We start from the raw sequence: 17,970 nt of genomic DNA on the forward strand, positions 1-17,970 counted from the left end.
TGTAGGGTGATGAAATGCTGTTTTTTCTCTGTCTTGTTCACTTGTGTCACTGCATGGTAGGTTGGTGTAAGTGGTTTCTCAACAAGTGACAGATAACAGTTTGCAAGGGATGTAGTTAGGGTGGGGATGGGAACTAGGGCTAGTCACCCTGCTCACTGGTCAGCATGAAAAGCTATTCAAATTGCCTGTAATTTCTCTGAACCTAAATTCCATAAGACCAGGACTTCTTGATTATGATTCATGTATTTGGTGCTCAGTAAGAATGTATTGAATGAATCAAAGCATTGGGATCTGAATCTTGAAGCTGGTTTTTAAAATCAGGATTGGTGGATCCCAAAGCCAGACTAGGGTTAGTTAATGGCATCATTTAGTTTGCTTTTTATTTTCAATAAGGGTTTTAAGATACTGCTTAGTGTGTAGGTATGTAGGCTCATGATATATGCAAATTGTCATGGCATTGTGAAATGTTTGTAGTTGTACTTACTAGTTTGGATGCTGAATTGGGTTTTAAGTTAGTATTTACCAAAAAAAAGTATTTGTTTACCTGGAAGAAAAATCAGTTGTTTAAGTGTCTGTGGCCATATTGTCTCTAATAGCCAGCTTTGTTACACATGATAGGGAATTTTTGACATTTACAAAAAAAAGGCTTTAAAAAAATAAATACATGACAGCAGCAGCATATTAGAAGGGGCTCAGAAGTGTTGACTATGTTATAATATGGACTTAACAGGAACTAAGAAAAAGCAACAGTAAATAGAACAAGAGCAGTTTGAAGTGACAAGCAGATGAGAGTCAGTATGTGTTCAGTAATTTATGATAGCTGAATGCATTTGAAATGATATATACATATATATTTCAATATTAATATTGAAATACACTAATGGTATATTAATGAAATACATTAATGGTATATTTTTGTATTAATATTAGAATATTTTTTATAATTTTTTAGGAGGTGATACTAAACATACTTGAATTCTTAAATTAAAAAAAAACTTTAAAGCTCTTTTAAAGTTTCTTTTATTAAAAATGGTAGACATTTTCATTTCATCCTTGTTTTAGTCCCACAGATTTGCCTTCAGAAATGTATGACAGTTTAATGTCCTGCCAACAACCTAACAAGTCTACTTAACAAAATAACTATCATTCACATTCTAGATTCCAAAATTTCAACTTTTTCTGTTTTTACTGTCATGTTAGATGAATTTAAAATTTTAGTACTTTTGTGTGTTTAGTTTACACCTTCCCAGGCCATACCCTGTATTAGATCTTTCTACAAGATCAGTGTAAAATCTGCCTAAATGGGCTTTGGTCTCTACCATTTTTGGTTCATTTACAGATGATTCACAAATACCTTCATGTCGCTTCCCTAATTTAAATGTAGAAAAGAAAGCTTCAGTAATTCCATTGCTTGTTGGATATCTCAAATGTTCTGCCTGAACAATTTAGACTTTAGAGGTTTCTATGAAACAAATTCTCACCATTATCTTCTCAAACCTTGCTGCAACAAAGTTCATTTGAATCCTTAATCTCCCATGACTTTTTATTTTTATAAATAAAGGGAAATATTTCCCTTCCTAGTGGAGTGGGAAGGGCTAAATTCAAATAGCAGATCAGGTACTTACTTGTTTAGTGACTTGAGAATTAGAGGACAATAAATATTTTAAAGCCTAGGATTAAGTAAAGTTGATACAAGAATTGTAACAAAATTGGGAAGCTAAAAAACAAAAATTCCTTGGTATAAAAAAAAGTTTTTCATCTTTTCTCATGATTTATTTATTTTTAAGAGGCATGTGAGGAGACCAAATCTCTTTAGTTAGGAACTTTTCTATCCACAAGGTGGAAGCACTACATTGGGAGTTCTCTGAGTACATCTATTGATGGTAGGTAAACCCCTAACAGTATGGACAGAATACTCCTGGAAGAGAGAACATTGGGCTAGAAAGCATGAGGTTCTAGTTTCGGTTGTTACAACACAGACTTCAAATTTTGGTCCAGAAATTCTTCACTATTCGTCCTTTAGAGGTTCATGAGAAATGTATTGTGTATAAGAATGCCACACTTTGGTGTTAAAGGACAAATGTCCTTGACCCGCCAAAAAAGTTGATTTGTTTCACTTTGACCTAAGTGAAGTGGCACTTTGCATGAACTTTGCCAATGTTTAATGAGTATGTGAGGTGTGTCAATTACTTGTGTAAACTGGTGCTTCTAAAATTTGAGGTTCCATTCTTTATATCAGTTGCTTTTCTTACAAAAGTAGTAAGAAAATTTTCAGAAATGAAGTAGAAAAAACACATAATTCTATCATCAAAAAATGGACTGATCACTTGTTTATACTTAATTTTCTTTTACTTTTTTCCCTATATCTAATATTTTAAGATTCAGTTCATTTTAAAATTGTACCTTGCTTTTGGGAGGTGGAGAATAATGGATGCTCCAAGGAACTGCAAATTTAAATACTGAAGTCTAACTGATGCCAAGGAGGTTCCTCTATAACGAATTCTTTAAAAATAGAAAAATGTTACCAGTTTACTTTCTGAGATATTTATCAATTCTTAGAAATTGGTACCTGTGAATTACCTATTTCCAGCACATCTCATTAAACTATTGTTTAGCATGTTTTAGAGGGCTAGCAAGCTTGAGCTCAATCTGTGACCCAGAACTAGAAATTCAGTACTCTCTATCAGGTGACGTGGATGAGGGTTAGGGCTGTTAGTTTTCCAATTGAAGACTTTGTTTATAACTATGTTCTGTGTTTCAAAAGCTATTTGAAATCAGTAACATTTACTTTTCAGGACAATAGACCTTCCTCTACCAGCGTCTCTTTAAATGTGTTTGGAAATCTAGGAATGTAAATTCAACAGGGATGATAGATAATAGGCTAAATTATTTAAGAAAATGGTTCCATAGCTGAGTGTGTTTGGGAAATCCATTTCTTTTCTGCATGATTTCTCAGACCCTTTACTATATTAATGTGCATTGTAAATTTTGCACAGTTTTGTTTTTTTACCAGAAGGCACACTTCTTCATCTGCCCCATAGTATAAATTGATATGGAATATAACATATATAATAGGATGGGTATATGTAATATAAACTGTTCTGGAAGGTCTCTCTGGGCTTTGAAGAGTTGTTGATATTATTGCCTCATCAAAGTAATCAGAGTTGGTCTTTCGCAGGTTTTATTTGCCAGTAATCAGTTCTCTCTAGAATGTAGACTTTGTGAATGCTTGTGCATTTGTTTTTAAGGCAATGTAATGGAAAGAAACAGTATTCACTGTTTACATGAATATTCTTTATTGAGAATTAAAAAAATTCTAAATTTACTGAATTCAGAGGTAGTTATGGCCCCTACCCAATAAACTGTGCAGTCTTAGACAATTTGTACATCTTAAGTTCTTAATTAGAGTACAAAAGAAAGCCACTGAGATACTTGTTAAAAAAAAAAACCCAGCTATGAAACATCTATAAAAGGCTGTGGAATAGTTCATATGATAAAGTATGATAAAATGGTTTGTTAACAATACAGTACAATAAAACGTGCTTATCAGTGATAGTGTAGAGGCTTAGTGAAGTTAGATTCTCCAAACTTCTATTGTAGGTGTTATGAACTTTTTTGGGAAGGGGAAGAGGCTCTTTAATAATCATCATCTTCTTTCTCTTCCCCATCTGAAGTCATGAGAATGATAAAAGGGATATGTAAAACAGACAACTGTATTGTCACTGTGTAGTTAAAAACCAAACAATAAGCACCTATCCTGCTGCAGTGAGAAAATATGCTATGTTCATATTTCTAATCCAATACCAGATACTTATACTTTCTAAAGCTAGTGCTAAATTCTTAACAGTTTTTAGAAACACCCCCAATACAGATTTGCTTCTGTAACAAAACACCATTGATTTCTTAGACTTTCAGAAATATTGAGAAGAGGCTTTTAACATTTCTGAAACATCCAACAGCTCAACTCTGAATTACAAAGTAAGCACCAAAATCAACACACTTAACCCGCAGTCTTAACATTTCTCTTAAAATGCTCCCCACCTTTTTAGATTCATTCATGTTAATGTAGATATGTGAGAAAAAGCTGTTATCTTTTTAATTAAACTACTACCTTTTTTATTCATTCTAGCTAACCAGTTTTCAGGCCCATTCTGTTTGCAGATGAGGTAAAAGGCTTGGTCTTTAATAAGATTATTATGCTGCCCTCAAGATATTTATGCCGTCTTAGTGTTAATTGTCCTTCCTCTACCTGGGCAAGCACCAAAATATGACGTCTTAATGGTGCTGCTCCTGACAGTCACAGAATCAGTCAAGCAGGGCCTTCATTTCAAAGTAAGGGAAGTTTATGTGGGGTGGGTTTGAACCCAGGGCTCCTGCACCCTAATTATCACAGTATTCCCACATGCTATCTTCTTATCTCTTATTTTGAAAACCTTTATTATGTTGGTTTCCTATAAAAGGAACTGAGAACTTAAGGGGCATGACCACCAGTATAATGGGGTGGGAAAAAGTAGGAAAAACGTTATTCAGGGAGATTTGGGGCTCTGGTCTGACTAGTTGAAATTCCATGTTTTCTCCTCTTGGATGCTTCATTTAGTGGAGGGTGTAGCAGGGATCCAACCGCACTGAACACTCGCTATATAAACTTTATTTTTGCATGCTAGCCAGAGTATGTACCCGAACCTGCTCTGAATTAAGTTCATGTTTGGAGATTATTCTAGTTATTTAGCTTGCCTCTCAATGAGTTTAAGTTTGATAACATTTCTGATTTTAAAATTACTATTTCAAGAAACTTCCACTAAGGCTCATGAACCAGTTCAGATTTTGGTTCATGTCCTTTTGAAAATTGTTATCCTAGAAAAGGAAAAGCTGTAACTCAGAAATGCCTCATTGAAAAATTGTTTATGTCTTGATAAGTCAGTTTTATATACGTTTATACATATTTAACATACCAAAATCATTTTCTGCAATATTAATACAAACTTTAAAATATATAATAAATTACTGCTTATTTAAATAAAATGATTAAGATATTCATATTACTAGATTATATAAGAAGTGAAAGAAAACTACAAATTACATTCATGCTAACAACTTTGTGCATGCAGAATAAGCTTGGCAAAGGAATAGCTCCAAAATGCCCATGTATTTCCCATTCATTTGTGGTTCTCAAGCACCCACTGTGTACAAAGTCCACTACAGATTGTTTCCAGATCCTATAAAACTTTCAATTTAAAATAGAACCAAGGCAGTTCACTTTCCATGAGCAATACATAATAGCACTTAGGAATCTGCTTCTGAGGAATCTGCTTCTGAGTTGCTATTTTATTTGATGTTTCCTCCCATTGATTCTTACATATAATGTTTTAAGATAGGTTAAATTCCACTGTAGTGGAGAATTACTGCTTCAGTTTGAGTACTAATAGTGAAAATTTTGCTTACTGATAAAAATGGTAGCTTGTTAAGAGGTAACGTATTACTATGAACCTTAGGATCAATTCAAAGCCCAGTAAAAGCACCATATTTTAATTTATTCCTTGATACATACTGAAAATACTCTTTCATTGCTATCAGTACCGAGCCAGATTGCCAAAGTACAGGACCTTGTCTCCTGGATGACTCAAAGCTCTAGTTTCAGGGAAAGCCTGGGAGTTTGGTCACTGGAATTATTTGTTTCTTCATTTACTCATTTCCTACTACTAGCACTAGAGTGCTAGGCTCTGAGGATGTAAAAATGAAATTTTCAAACAAATTAAATAGACCCTGGCTTCAAAGAGCTCATAATCTATACTAGAGAAAAATTATGATAGAGGTAACCTATTTAATTTGGGGAACAAAGAGGAAGGAGCCCCTGCATTGACTGGGAGAGTGTGGGATGGGATGGGATAATACAAAGGCTTTTTAGAGGAGTTGATGCCTGAACTGAAAGTTAAAGGATCAGTGAGAAAAGAAATGCAGTGGGGTCAGAATGACATGCCAGGTACAGGACACAAACAGCACATTACATGGTAAGAACTACAAGCAGTTGATTGTTGATCTTTGTTTTGATGAGACTCCCTCAGTGCTGTGTGGAGGGTGGATTTGAAGAAGAGAGGCTGGGAGCAAAAGACCAGTAAAGCTGCTGATGGTGCAGGTGAACTGAGGGCCTAAACTTGGCAGTGTTTAGTAGCCATGGAGAGGGAAGTAGAATCAAGCAGCGTTTATAATTAACATTAGTGACTAAATGTATGGAGTAAAGGAGGAAGAGAAGTATCAAGGATAACTCCCAGGTTCCTGGTTTGGTGGTACCAGAAACAGAGAAATACGAAGAACAGCTTCAGAAAGGAAGGCACTTTCAATTTTGACATGTGTTTGAAGTGTCTGTAGGTCACTTCCAGGTGGATATGTACAGTGGGCAGTTGGATGTGAGTTTGGAGCTTGGATAAAAGCTAGAGTTACACATTTGGGGATCATCATAATAGGACTGTGGCATCAATGGGCAGAAAGACAGGGACACTTAATTGACCTTTTGTTTTGGGGCCCATGTCATCTCATCAGGCCCATGTTTTCTTGGGCCCCCGAGACATGATTGCCATTTTCTCTCATGTTTCTGTAGACATTTGCAAAACTGAATATTTCAAGTCCTATCATTTCTTCCTGTGCTGAGAATTCTTCCTTTATAGCACACAGGCCAAAAGGTCTTAAAATACAGTAGTTGATCAATGAATGTTCACCTTCATTGCTTATATTCCTCTGGCTCTCTGTTTACAAAATAAACTTAGTTCATTGCAGAACTTATTTTTTTCTTCTTAAGTTTAACTTAGAAATTTCTAAGATTCAAGATGAAGTTTAAGGGGGCATACTTCATAAGTAGATGTCTTCCATTCGCCCTTGGACTAAATCCTTCCTTTTGTCATCACACATTCCTTGTTGCTGGATTTGTTAACAATTAGGGACCATGGCCTTTATTCAGTTGAGAGTTGCAGTACGCTGGCATGAGTGATCCCTGATTCCAGGTGATGACCGGCATTGAATGTTCACATTTTGCTTCATTTGAAAAATATGTAGAAAAGAGTCACTAAAAATAAGAACAAACTAGGCTTTGTTGCAATGGAGTGGTTTGGCGAATCACCATATAGAGGAATCGTAGGACATGAAGGATTCAGTACTGTGGTAGAATCCAGTTGTCCTCTGAATCGAAGTAAAATATCCTTTTTGAAAGCACTGAATTTCTGGGATTTTTTTTGAATAGTTACGTTTGTGAAGTATGGATGGTATCCAGGGACTGTAACCTGAGAGGAAACAAGAAACACTTATCTGAGTGATTTCAGATGTTTTGTGGTTACTAACACTGATATCCACCACTAAAATGAAGCCATTATGAAACACATGTAACAGTCTGCCAGGCTTCTGGCTAGTAACAGCTGAAGTCTTGCTCACTGAATGAGTCATCCAATGCTTGCTGATCCTATCTATAGTTGTTAATGCAGTTGCCAAGAGTTACAAAGTGAAATCAAGACAGGTCACTTCTCTTGAGATGTAAGCCTAGAGAAGGAAGCAATAGATTGATTCTCCCCCTGTCATTTTCATGGAGAGCAAAGGTAAAGCATTTACTGTGTCCTTTTGTCCCTGGTCTGCACCCCGATTGGGTATCAAGATTATTTGTAAGTGAAATTCTTTTCACAATTTATTCCATTTTCCATGCAGCTGATATAAATGTACAGGTTTATTGCTTCCTTAAAAAACTTTAACTTAGTTTTCTTCATGAGTCTGAATTTTCAGCTAGATTTGATGGGATTTTTTGGGGGCGGGGGGAGGTAAGGGGAGGAAACAATCAGGAAAAATAAGACAAATGCTAACTGAACACCATGTCCACCAAGAGACACTTTTATAGGTGGAGAAGGAAAAGAATAGAGAATAACATTTATGTAACCACCAGTTGGTACATATTTTAGCCATTCATTTCAACTTCCAAAGTATTGCTTTCCAGTCTTTTCCTAGAACTAATAGCTAAAGCCAACATGTACTGCATTAGTCTAACTGGAAATGGACAGTTAATAACTTTCTACAAAGGTGTGACAATATTTATGAGGTTACATAAAAATAATTTAGATTTACTCTAAGGAAAACCTTTTTTTTCACCCATAGAATGGAAATGTCACAGTAAATAACAGGGAAATAAAGGGCCTTTAAAGCAAAGATTCACATCGAACTGAGGTCTTTCCAGCTCTATTCATCTTCTCAGTAAGAGGAGAGAGGATTAACAATTAATGAGCCCCAGAATGGCACTGTGGGGAAAACCTGTAGAGCAGGGAGACTTGGAATCCTGCAGTTTTGTCAGCTGAAAAGCAGGACTTTTATTATGTCCTAGAGATGAAACAATGAAATACAAAGCCAGTTTTTATATCTTCTCCCAGGAGTAGCTCTGCACAGAAACACTGCTGTGGTTGGCATCGGACCCACTAAGCAAAGTAGAAAAATATTGAGTTTCTTAGAAAGAGTCATATCAAAGAGGAAGAGGCACAATCTGGCCAACTAAATCAGGTACTTAAACTCATTTAGTTCATTCACATAAATTTACTTGGGCTCAAACTTTGTCCATATTCCCTTCTATGAAGAAATGACTCTGAAACATCTGTCCTAACAACCAAAACCTGGAATTTGCATGATGGGAAAACTCACCATCAGTTGCTTATAAAAGGGCTACAAAATACATATATCACCTGCTTGATATAGTGGTAAAATTTGTGGATCAAATTTTATTTGTAATGAAATTCTAAGGAACTTGTATCCCAACCTATTTTTTAATAGCAGAAATTATGTTTTATAGAATGGGTGTTAAAATATTCCATGAAGCTTGGAAGTATTTTGGCTACATTTTTTAATAATTATTATTAAGAAGGCTTGTTCCATCTTTTAATCATAAAAGGTATCACAAGAAATAGGATTTGACTTCTGTTAAAGAAAAATCAATTGCCAGTTGGGAAAAAGCATTTTTCTGGTTTGTTCCTATTATTACCCATTTCCCACTCTCCCTTCACAAAGTTCAAGTCTGATGCTGTCTTTTCCTTCTGATTTGATGTTTCTATTTTTGGGACATTCCTGACTTAGATTCCTTCTGGTTAAGTTATGAGGGCTATATTTTAATAACAAAAACTAGGACTGTATACTTACATTTATTTCATAGGACCCAGGCAAAAGGAGGAGATAATACTCTCCAAATTTGTTGGTTCTATAGGGGCAGATATGTTTTCTGTCTTGGACTTCTACAATTACATTGGGTAATGGATTTCCATTCTGATTAAAAACTTGACCCTTTACACCTGTAAGACGAAGAGAAATGTTACTACCACATTTTATGGTATATGAAATAATTTTTTGTACTTATTTAAGAAAAATTCAATATTAAGGTGTTTTGAATTAATAAAGAGAGTGGAAGGCAAATTTTTTGAAAAACTGAGATATGATTGACATACAACATTAGTTTTAGGTGTGCAATATGATTTGAAATACACATAATGTGAAATGATCACAATATGGCCAGTTAACAATTTTTTTTCTCTGGCGATTAGAGTTGATGGTAGCTGTGGGTTTGTCATATATGGCCTTTATTATATTGAGGTACATTCCCTCTATACCCACTTTATGGAGAGTTTATCATGAATGGATGCTGAATTTTGTCAAATGCTTCTACTGCATCTATTGAGATGACCATAAGGTTTTTATCCTTCCTTTTGCTAATGTGGTAGTGATTTGCACATTGATTTGCAGATACTGAACTATCCTTCCATTCCTAGAATAAATCCCAATTAATCATGGTGAGTGATCCTTATAACGTATTTGTTAATTTGGTTTGCTGATATTTTGTTGAGGATTTCTGCATCTATGTTGTTCATCAAGGATTTTGGCCTGTAATTTTTTTTAGTGTCTTTTGTCTGGTTTTGTTATCAAGGTGATGCCAGCCTCAGAATGATTTGGAAGCATTCCTTCCTCTTCAATTTTTGGAATAGTTTGAGAAAGACAGATATTCTTTAAATGTTTGGTAGAAATCTGTGATGCCATCTGGTCTTTTATTCCTGTGAATTTCCCTCTCAGAACTGCTTTTGCTGCATCCCATAAGTTTTGGTATGTTGTATTTCATTTTCATTCGTTTCAAGGTTTTTTTGTTTTATCTTTTGGTTTCTGCTTGATGTATTGGTTGTTCAATAGGATGTTTCATCTCCATATATTTGTGAATTTTCCAGTTTTTTTCTTGTTGATTCCTTGTTTTATAGCATTGTGGCTGGAAAAGATGCTTGATATGATTTCAATTTTCTTAACTTATTAAGACTTGTTTTGTGGCCTAGCATGTGAATCGATCCTGGAGAATGTTCCATGTGCCCTTGAGAAAATGTGTCTTCTATTCTTTTGGTAGGAATATTCTGTATATCTCTGTTAAGTCCATCTGGTCTAATGTATCATTTAAAGCCAATGTTTCCTTAGTGGTTTTGCCTGGGTGATCTTTCCATTGATGAAAGTGGGGTATTAAAGTCCCCTACTATTATTATATTGTTGTCTTATTTCTCCCTTTGGGGTCTGTTAAAATTTGCTTTATATATTTAGGTGCTCCTAATATTTACAAATGTTGTATCTTCTTGTTAGATTGACCCCATTATGTAATAACCTTGTCTGTTATTACAGTCTTTACTTTAAAGCCTAAGTATAGCTATTCCAGTTTTCTTTTGGATTCCATTTGTATGAAATTCCTTTCTAGTCTTTGTGTGTGTCCTTATATCTGAAGATAGTCTCCTGTAGACAGCATATAGATGGGTCTTAGGCTTTTTATCCATTCAGCCACTGTCTTTTGAAAAACTTAGTCCATTTACATTTAAAGTAATTATTGCTAGGTATATACTTACTGCCTTTTTCATAATTGTTTTCTGGCTGTCTTGTTCCTTTTCTTGCCCTCTTCCTTTGTGATGTGATGTTTTTTATAATGGTATGCTTAGATTTTTTTTTTTTGTCTTTTGTGCATCTATAGGTTTTTGCTTTGTGGTTACCATGAGACTTACATTAAACTACTTATTTTTATAAAAGTCTATTTTAAGTTGATAACAACTGAAGTTCAAATGCATTTTAAAGTTCTACATTTGTACTCCCTTGCCCATGTTTTATGTTTCTGATGTCACAATTTATTATCTTGCATATCCATTAACAAATTATTATAATTATAGTAGCCTTAATACTTTTGCCTTTTAACCTTTCATACTAGTTTCATAAGTGATTAAAACCCACTATCTTTATGATATTAGATTAGTAATAGAATAAATATTTACCTTTACTAGTGAGGTTAATCCTTTCCTATGTTTTGCTGTTACTGATTAATGCTCCTTTCATTCCAGCTTAAGGAAGTTCCTTTAACATTTCTTGAAAGGGTGTTCTAGTGATGATGAAATCCTTTAACTTTTACTTGTCTGGAAGGATAACTTTGCCAGGTAGAATACACTTGGTTTGGCATTTTTTTCCTTTCAGTGCTTTGTGAATATGTCATGTCATGTCATTCCCTTCCAGCTTGTAAAGTTTCTGCTGAAAAATCTGATAATCTTACAAAGTTTCCTTGTATATAAGTTTGTTTTCCTCTTACTGCTTTCAAGATTTTCTCCTTGTCTTTAACTTTTGACATTGTAATTATAATGTGTCTTAGTATGGATCTCTTGGGGTTGTTTGTCCTTTTGAACCTGTGAACACAAGCTCTGCTGGTCAACAGAGCCAGACTATCAAGGGATGTGTCCCCTGGGCAGCAGCCACAAAAGCTGGGGTACCAGATGTGTACATGAGCTCCTATCTTGGAGACATCAGTGACGTGGGGTAGGGCAGAGAGAGAGGATACACGTGGTGCATGCTGACCTCCACCGACCTCCCTGGTCTCAGGAAAGGACTGCAGTCTACCCTTAGATGTGTGTTAAATAATTTGAGGCCTGCCCCTCAGGCCATGGCTGTGAAGGTAAGCTAATAGGCTTCTTTCACAGAAAGACTGGGCATTTCCGTCTGCTACCTATCTGCTGTGTCCTGGGGTGGTCAGTTAAGTACTCTTTCTCCATTTGTTGTGGTCTTGTGGGACCTGTGAACAGAAGCTCTGCTGGCCACCAGAGCCAGATAATCAAAAGGGATGCCCTGGGTAGTAGCCACAAAAAAAGATGAGTGCACAAGCACCTCTCCAGGAGATACCAGTCAACTGCAGGGAGGGGGGCCCTACGAGGGCACCCACCGTCCTTGGAGAGTATTTCAGTAGACTCTCAGATGCGTGTTAAATTAGATGCCTGCCCCTTGGGCCAAAGCTTTAAGTCAAGCAAATAGACTTTTTTCACAGAAAAACTGGATGCTGCTTTTCAGTCATCTGCCTCTGTCCTGGGAGGTAGCCAGGTGAGTATGTGAGTCCTTTTAAGAACTCTTTCTCAGTTCGCTATAACTTTGAGGGTCTCATGGACACATGCCCCTTGTCTTTCAAAGCTAGATGTTTTGGGGGCTTTTCTCCTGGGTGCAGGTCTTAAAAGTTGGGGTGACAGATGTGGAGTTCAAACCCTTCTCAGGGGAAGTTTCGAGTGTGAGTTCCTTCTTGATTGTGGGTCACTGTGGGGGTCATGGCATGATTGTATCTCAGCCTTTTCTACCCATTTCAGTGTGGGTTTATTGTGATTCACCCAATGTGTAGGAGTCAGGTTGGTTTTTAGTTTCTCTCAGAAGAAACTGTTCCATGTATTGCTGTAGATTTCGTGTGTCTGTGAGGTGGTGAGTTCAGGGTCCTACGCTGCCTTCTTGAACCAGAACTTGGTAAACTAATTTTTGATATAACAGTAAAGCTACCAATCTGATTTATAGGTTAAGTCTGTGGTTGACTATTCATTCTAATTATAGCATATCAAAATGAGAGAACACAGATGATAATCTACATCCATTCCTGTCATTTTGAAGTTGTTTACTCAGTCACCAAACTGCTGCAGTGTTGCCACAGGTAGATTCCATAAAGTTCTAAACAAAACTAAATGCCATTGTATTAACTTACAGTAAGATACTTATCTATGCAAGGGACTCAATAGTCTAGTGCTCAGGCAAATTACATGGGAAAAAATTATAATCACAAGGGTATTGGGAAGCAGAAATCAATAGATGGGGTCTTAATACTACTAAGAAGAACAAACATTTATTGAGTAGTATGTTTCAGGCTCTATGCTAAGTGCCTAATGTACATTTTCTCGTTGAATCCTCACATTGGCATCTTGCTCCTCCCCAGAGAGGATAATACGTAGGATGTTCCAGGCCCCTGGAATTCAGACTTAGCCTCTGGCCACCACGGCCTTCATCCCGAGCCAAGCAAGTCCTCTCAGCGTGACTGCAGAGCACTAAGGTTTCTGAGTTTAGACTGAGGTCAGCAGTGAGATTTAACTGACGGAATAGTTCCAATGGAGCCTTAAAACAAGCTGGGGTGAGACAAGGCAGATGACCAAACAGCTTGAGCCTTTCCTGGGCTCCTGCCTTCCTCACCAGGTTCTTCCATTAGAACAGGAGCCTTTCCTTCCCAGACAAGATAGGCCAGAGATTCGCAGATGGGTAAAAATCTAAGAGACTCAGAGGTATTTTAGCAAGTGGTGAGACTTGAGCCAGTGAAGTTAACACATCTGGACAAATACCAGTATTTCCTGAACACCAGTAAAGAGGTGTTTGCTCACATCACCCACGAACAAAAGTATTCTTCAGCTTCCTATTGGGCACCAATATGGAGAGAACCTGCCTATCAAGTAATAATTGCACTGTTAGTTTTGTGAAAAACATGCCTCTGTCTTAAACCACAAGGGGGCAGGGTTGATGTGCTAATATTTATGTTCTTTAAGTGAATTGTGCACATCTTGATTGTAGGGACCTGCAGATAAATTCCTGTGTAAGTGGACTTTTAAGCCCCACAAATTAATAATCACAATAGTTATGCTGTAATATGTACATTTAACAGTTGACAGGGCTCTTTTACTGGCAATATTATGTCAGCACAGTACTTCAGAGCCTACCTGAATTCAATGGTAGGCAAATAACCTTTACAGCTAGTTTGAAATCTGAAGAGTGGTAGTTACATGAAACATATTTCATGTTCAGTTGCACTCCCATGATGGTGCTGGAGAAATTTTAAAAAAGAATAGGCAGACACTAAAGGATTTATATAGGTAGAAATAAAATAGACTTAAGTTCCTGCGTGCCCCATAAGGAAAATCTAGTGAAGAATACCAGAGTACTAAGCAAGAGGGAACCCAAAACAAGGTTTGATGACATCATGAGAAAGGAGAAAGACCCAATAAGCTTAATAAATGTTACTAAGATGCTGGTGAAAAATATGATATTTGTAACAACCCCATCAGAGACTATCAACCTACCCCGTAAATGTCTCAGCCAGTTACACACAGCTCTGTAAGTTCACCAGAATCTGTAAACTTGGGTTCAGCAGGGGAGTTGGGATGGGGCAGGGCAGGCAACAGTTGGGGATAGACGTCATGAAAGGGGAGAGAGGCATTCACTTTAAGGATGTGTGGCCAAGGGAAGTTCCTGATTGTCCTTGTACTCAGCCCTGTACCCCTATGCTTCTGACTTCCCTCCCTCAACTGTCACCACCTCTTTTTAGCAGGTGGAAAGCTTTGGTGTAAAGCATGCAGAAGATTCCAGGAATTTTGCTATTACGCAGCAGGCCCATAATGCAAACCTCTTCAACACAAACTCACACCCTCCACTTCGGCTTTATGTTGGTAGCATAGTTAGTGCGCCAAATCCTGGTATGTTCTTTTCACCCCTCAAAGCCATTATGAATGGAGAAAAATAACTAACTCTGGCAGTGCAGAAGAGCCATCCACATTCTGCCCAAAGACACAGACTGGTTACACCTGAACTATGCATGATTCCATCCTCATCCCAAGCAGTCTGTTTCTCTCGTGCAATGATTTTCAAAGCCTGGGCCCTGGACCAGCAGTCAGCAACACCTGGGGAGATGCTATTCCAGATGCACTAAGTCAGAAACTCCAGGGATAGCACCTAGCTATCTGTTTTAACAAGCCCTCCTGGCAAGTCTATGGCATATATTTAAGAACTACTACTCTTGCCACATCTGTTCATCTGTGATAAAGGCCACATAGCCATCAGGGGTCATTTGCAAGTGTGGGGTCATTTAATGTGTTGAGAGATGAAAGGGGTTGAAACTAATGGTGCTATAGCACCATTATAGTGCGAAAAAAATGCAAAATGGCATGTCCAGTGTTCTCTGGATCTGTGGTGTTATACGACAAGTGACAGGCAAGCTTAGCTTTTTCTAAATGGGTGATAGTGAAAGAGAGTAGTAACCTGTTTCCTAATCTTTTGCCAGATTTCCAGGTCATTCAACATGTAAAATCAGAAGAACTCTCAGTTTTCTGCTCCCATATTAAAGTAACCTACATCATGCTTTCTCTTATATGAACTGATGGGTACTGCATTTCTCACATACTGCAGACTCATGCATAAAGAAGTTTTAACCACTAGTTCTGTCCTGAAAATGAGGCCATACCTAGAAAACAAATAGGGGGTTGCATTTTTTCAACCCAAAGCTTTTGCCAGATGCTATATTTTGTGTCAGTAGGAATTAAGAAAATCTTACAAACCTAGGTGCACCTGTTTTATATATTCAATCAATGAGGCTTTGTTTTCATTCCAGTAGGTTGGAAGCTCCTCCTCATGAGGATATTTACAGCATGACAGCTCCAACGTGATTTCAAAACACTGGGCCCAGATGTAGTTGTAATCTTGCATTCCACCTAAATACAAACATTAAAAATTTTTTTTAAGTCTAAAATTGTAATGGAACCAAGTATTATGTACTTTGGGGACAAATGAATCAGACAGTTGCAAGGAAAAGTACATGTAAAGAGGAAAAGATCAATTTAACATATTAGCATGTGAAATCAGGGCTTGACATTACTCAGACATAGCCAGGCAGTCCTAAACTACCACATGGGTAACCAGAGCAGAACTGACGAGTTCAAATGTGCATCAAAACTGAGGGGGAGGTAGAGGGTCCTTTTCAAAAAAATCATGTTACAGGAAGGTTACACATTATATTTATTCCCTAAATTACATTTTAAATGTAACAAGAGCAAAATTTCTTTAAAAATATTTTTACCAACATTCATAAATACATTATATAAAACTAAGTATACTCCTTTGGAGGAGTAATAATGGCTAACCTTTACCAAGTGTTCACTATTGCTAGGTACCATTTGAAAAGCTTTGTATCAACTCTTTCAGTCCTCACAGCAATTACGAAAACTTTACATCTGAAGAAAATTAATCACAGATGGTAAGTAGCATGTCCTGGGATTCTAGCCCGTGAACACCAGAGTGTGGAGCACAGGACATCTTGCCCGAGACCTGGTGCTCTTATCCATTACACCAAATTGCTGCTAGGATTGAAAGGAGGCAGTGCTGACTCTCAGGTGGAAAATACCCAGACATCCTTGCTTCTGGGGTCACCTTTGCTCATGCTCACTTTCAGTTCCTGCCTTGAGATCATATTCCATGTGGACATAAAAATTTTCATATTAAAATTTCTGAATTGGGATGTATTTTGAATGTGATGGCTGAAAAACATCATTGTATCATTAATCTGGCTGGAAACCTTTTGTCTTGGTGGTACATTATATTTTACAATCAATAGCAATGTTGGATTTGATGAAATATAGTAACTTTGATGGAAACGCTGCCAGATTTTGTTATACTTGATATTTGCCCAGTAGAATGTGTATTCTCAGTTCCATCAGAGTACTTGGGAAGTACTGAATTAGAAAAAGTTTTCCTGCTGATAGCCAAAATATTATTTAAATACTAAGTAACATCTACGTAGGTCTAGATTCCAGCCAGGAAAAATTTCTCTATTTCATTTACTTGTAAGATTTGTATTTCTCTTTGGCTTCATTTTCACCAAGAAATAAAAGAAAAAAGAATGAGAGAAACAAAACAAAAGCCATTGGCTGGATGACTGTATCTCACATAGAAAAAATTTAAAAAGCAAAATAGGTGTGCAAAGCATGCAGGATTGAGAATGCCAAGCATGGAGAGAGTAGGGCACTCTGAGGCCCTGGGGAGCCAGTCCCAGCCCACCGTCTCCTCTCTTGCCCTGCCATCCTATGTCCTAACCATTCTCTCTCAGCTCCCTAACTGGGAGGAGCTCTACACCCCCGGGCAATCTCATCCCCTCCCTCACTGGCCGTCCTGTTGCAAGGGCAGAAAGCTGAAGACCCCACTCCTGCTGTATCCAGCTGGGACAGCTCTTTTGTTTAACCTGCAGAGTGGCTTTAAAATCATGATACTTCATGTACAAATCCAGCTTGTTTTATAAGCCAGAAGATCCGACAATAGTAGAGTAGTAGGATCCCACTGCTGCACAGCAGTAATTAGCTGGATCTAAGTCCCCAGTAGATGAAGCCTAAGTATTAGCTTTCTCCAGTGTCTTCACTACTTCCTATTGTATTTTGGCTTTACACCCCTGTGGTACACTGTATCTTTTATAAATTTCTTTTTCTAATTACATGACCATCACCATTTATTTTCATGTTGCTCTCCCCTACCTGTGTCCTGTTCATCTTTCTTGGCACAGTTCCTGGCTCATTAGGTAAGTGCTGAACAGGCATCCGAGCATCTCACCCCACCACCAGCCACCACCAGTATCCGCTGACAGAGATGGAAGGGACTGCACTGTGGGTGAAGGCAGCAGAGTGCTAGAAATGAAGAAGAACTCACCTTTGAGGGGATACCAAGAGTATCCATTGATAATTCCATTATGAGAGTTCACAGTTTTACACTCATTTCCTTTCTTCATGTTGACATTTTGTGAAGCGTAGGTATGTGCAAGGTATTGAAAAACGTCATCATCAATGGTTAAGCTACGGTAGTGTAATGTCCCGGTTGCTGCATGTGAAAGACAAACCAAGACCTTTCAGTTGATAT

The 17,970-nt window shown here is 37.3% G+C and overlaps 1 protein-coding gene across 2 annotated transcripts in view; it reads right to left on the reverse strand.

Annotated features, from left to right (window-relative positions):
• Positions 1 to 3,272: 3,272 nt before the first annotated feature.
• The window catches only part of CPM (carboxypeptidase M), a 65,911-nt gene continuing 51,213 nt past the window's right edge, over positions 3,273 to 17,970 (reverse strand). The window contains exons 6-9 of one of the 2 annotated variants that reach the window (XM_036899403.2): positions 17,764 to 17,931; positions 15,630 to 15,782; positions 9,154 to 9,302; positions 3,273 to 7,271 (exon numbers count right to left, since the gene is read on the reverse strand). In XM_036899403.2, the coding sequence (XP_036755298.2) occupies positions 7,029 to 7,271; positions 9,154 to 9,302; positions 15,630 to 15,782; positions 17,764 to 17,931 (713 nt within the window). In that variant the 3' untranslated portion in view covers positions 3,273 to 7,028. Of the gene's footprint in view, positions 7,525 to 9,153; positions 9,303 to 15,629; positions 15,783 to 17,763; positions 17,932 to 17,970 lie in introns of both variants that reach the window. The other variant, XM_036899405.2, reaches the window with a different exon arrangement.

Source organism: Manis pentadactyla, chromosome 10, assembly GCF_030020395.1.
Source record: "Manis pentadactyla isolate mManPen7 chromosome 10, mManPen7.hap1, whole genome shotgun sequence".
NCBI lineage: Eukaryota > Metazoa > Chordata > Mammalia > Pholidota > Manidae > Manis > Manis pentadactyla.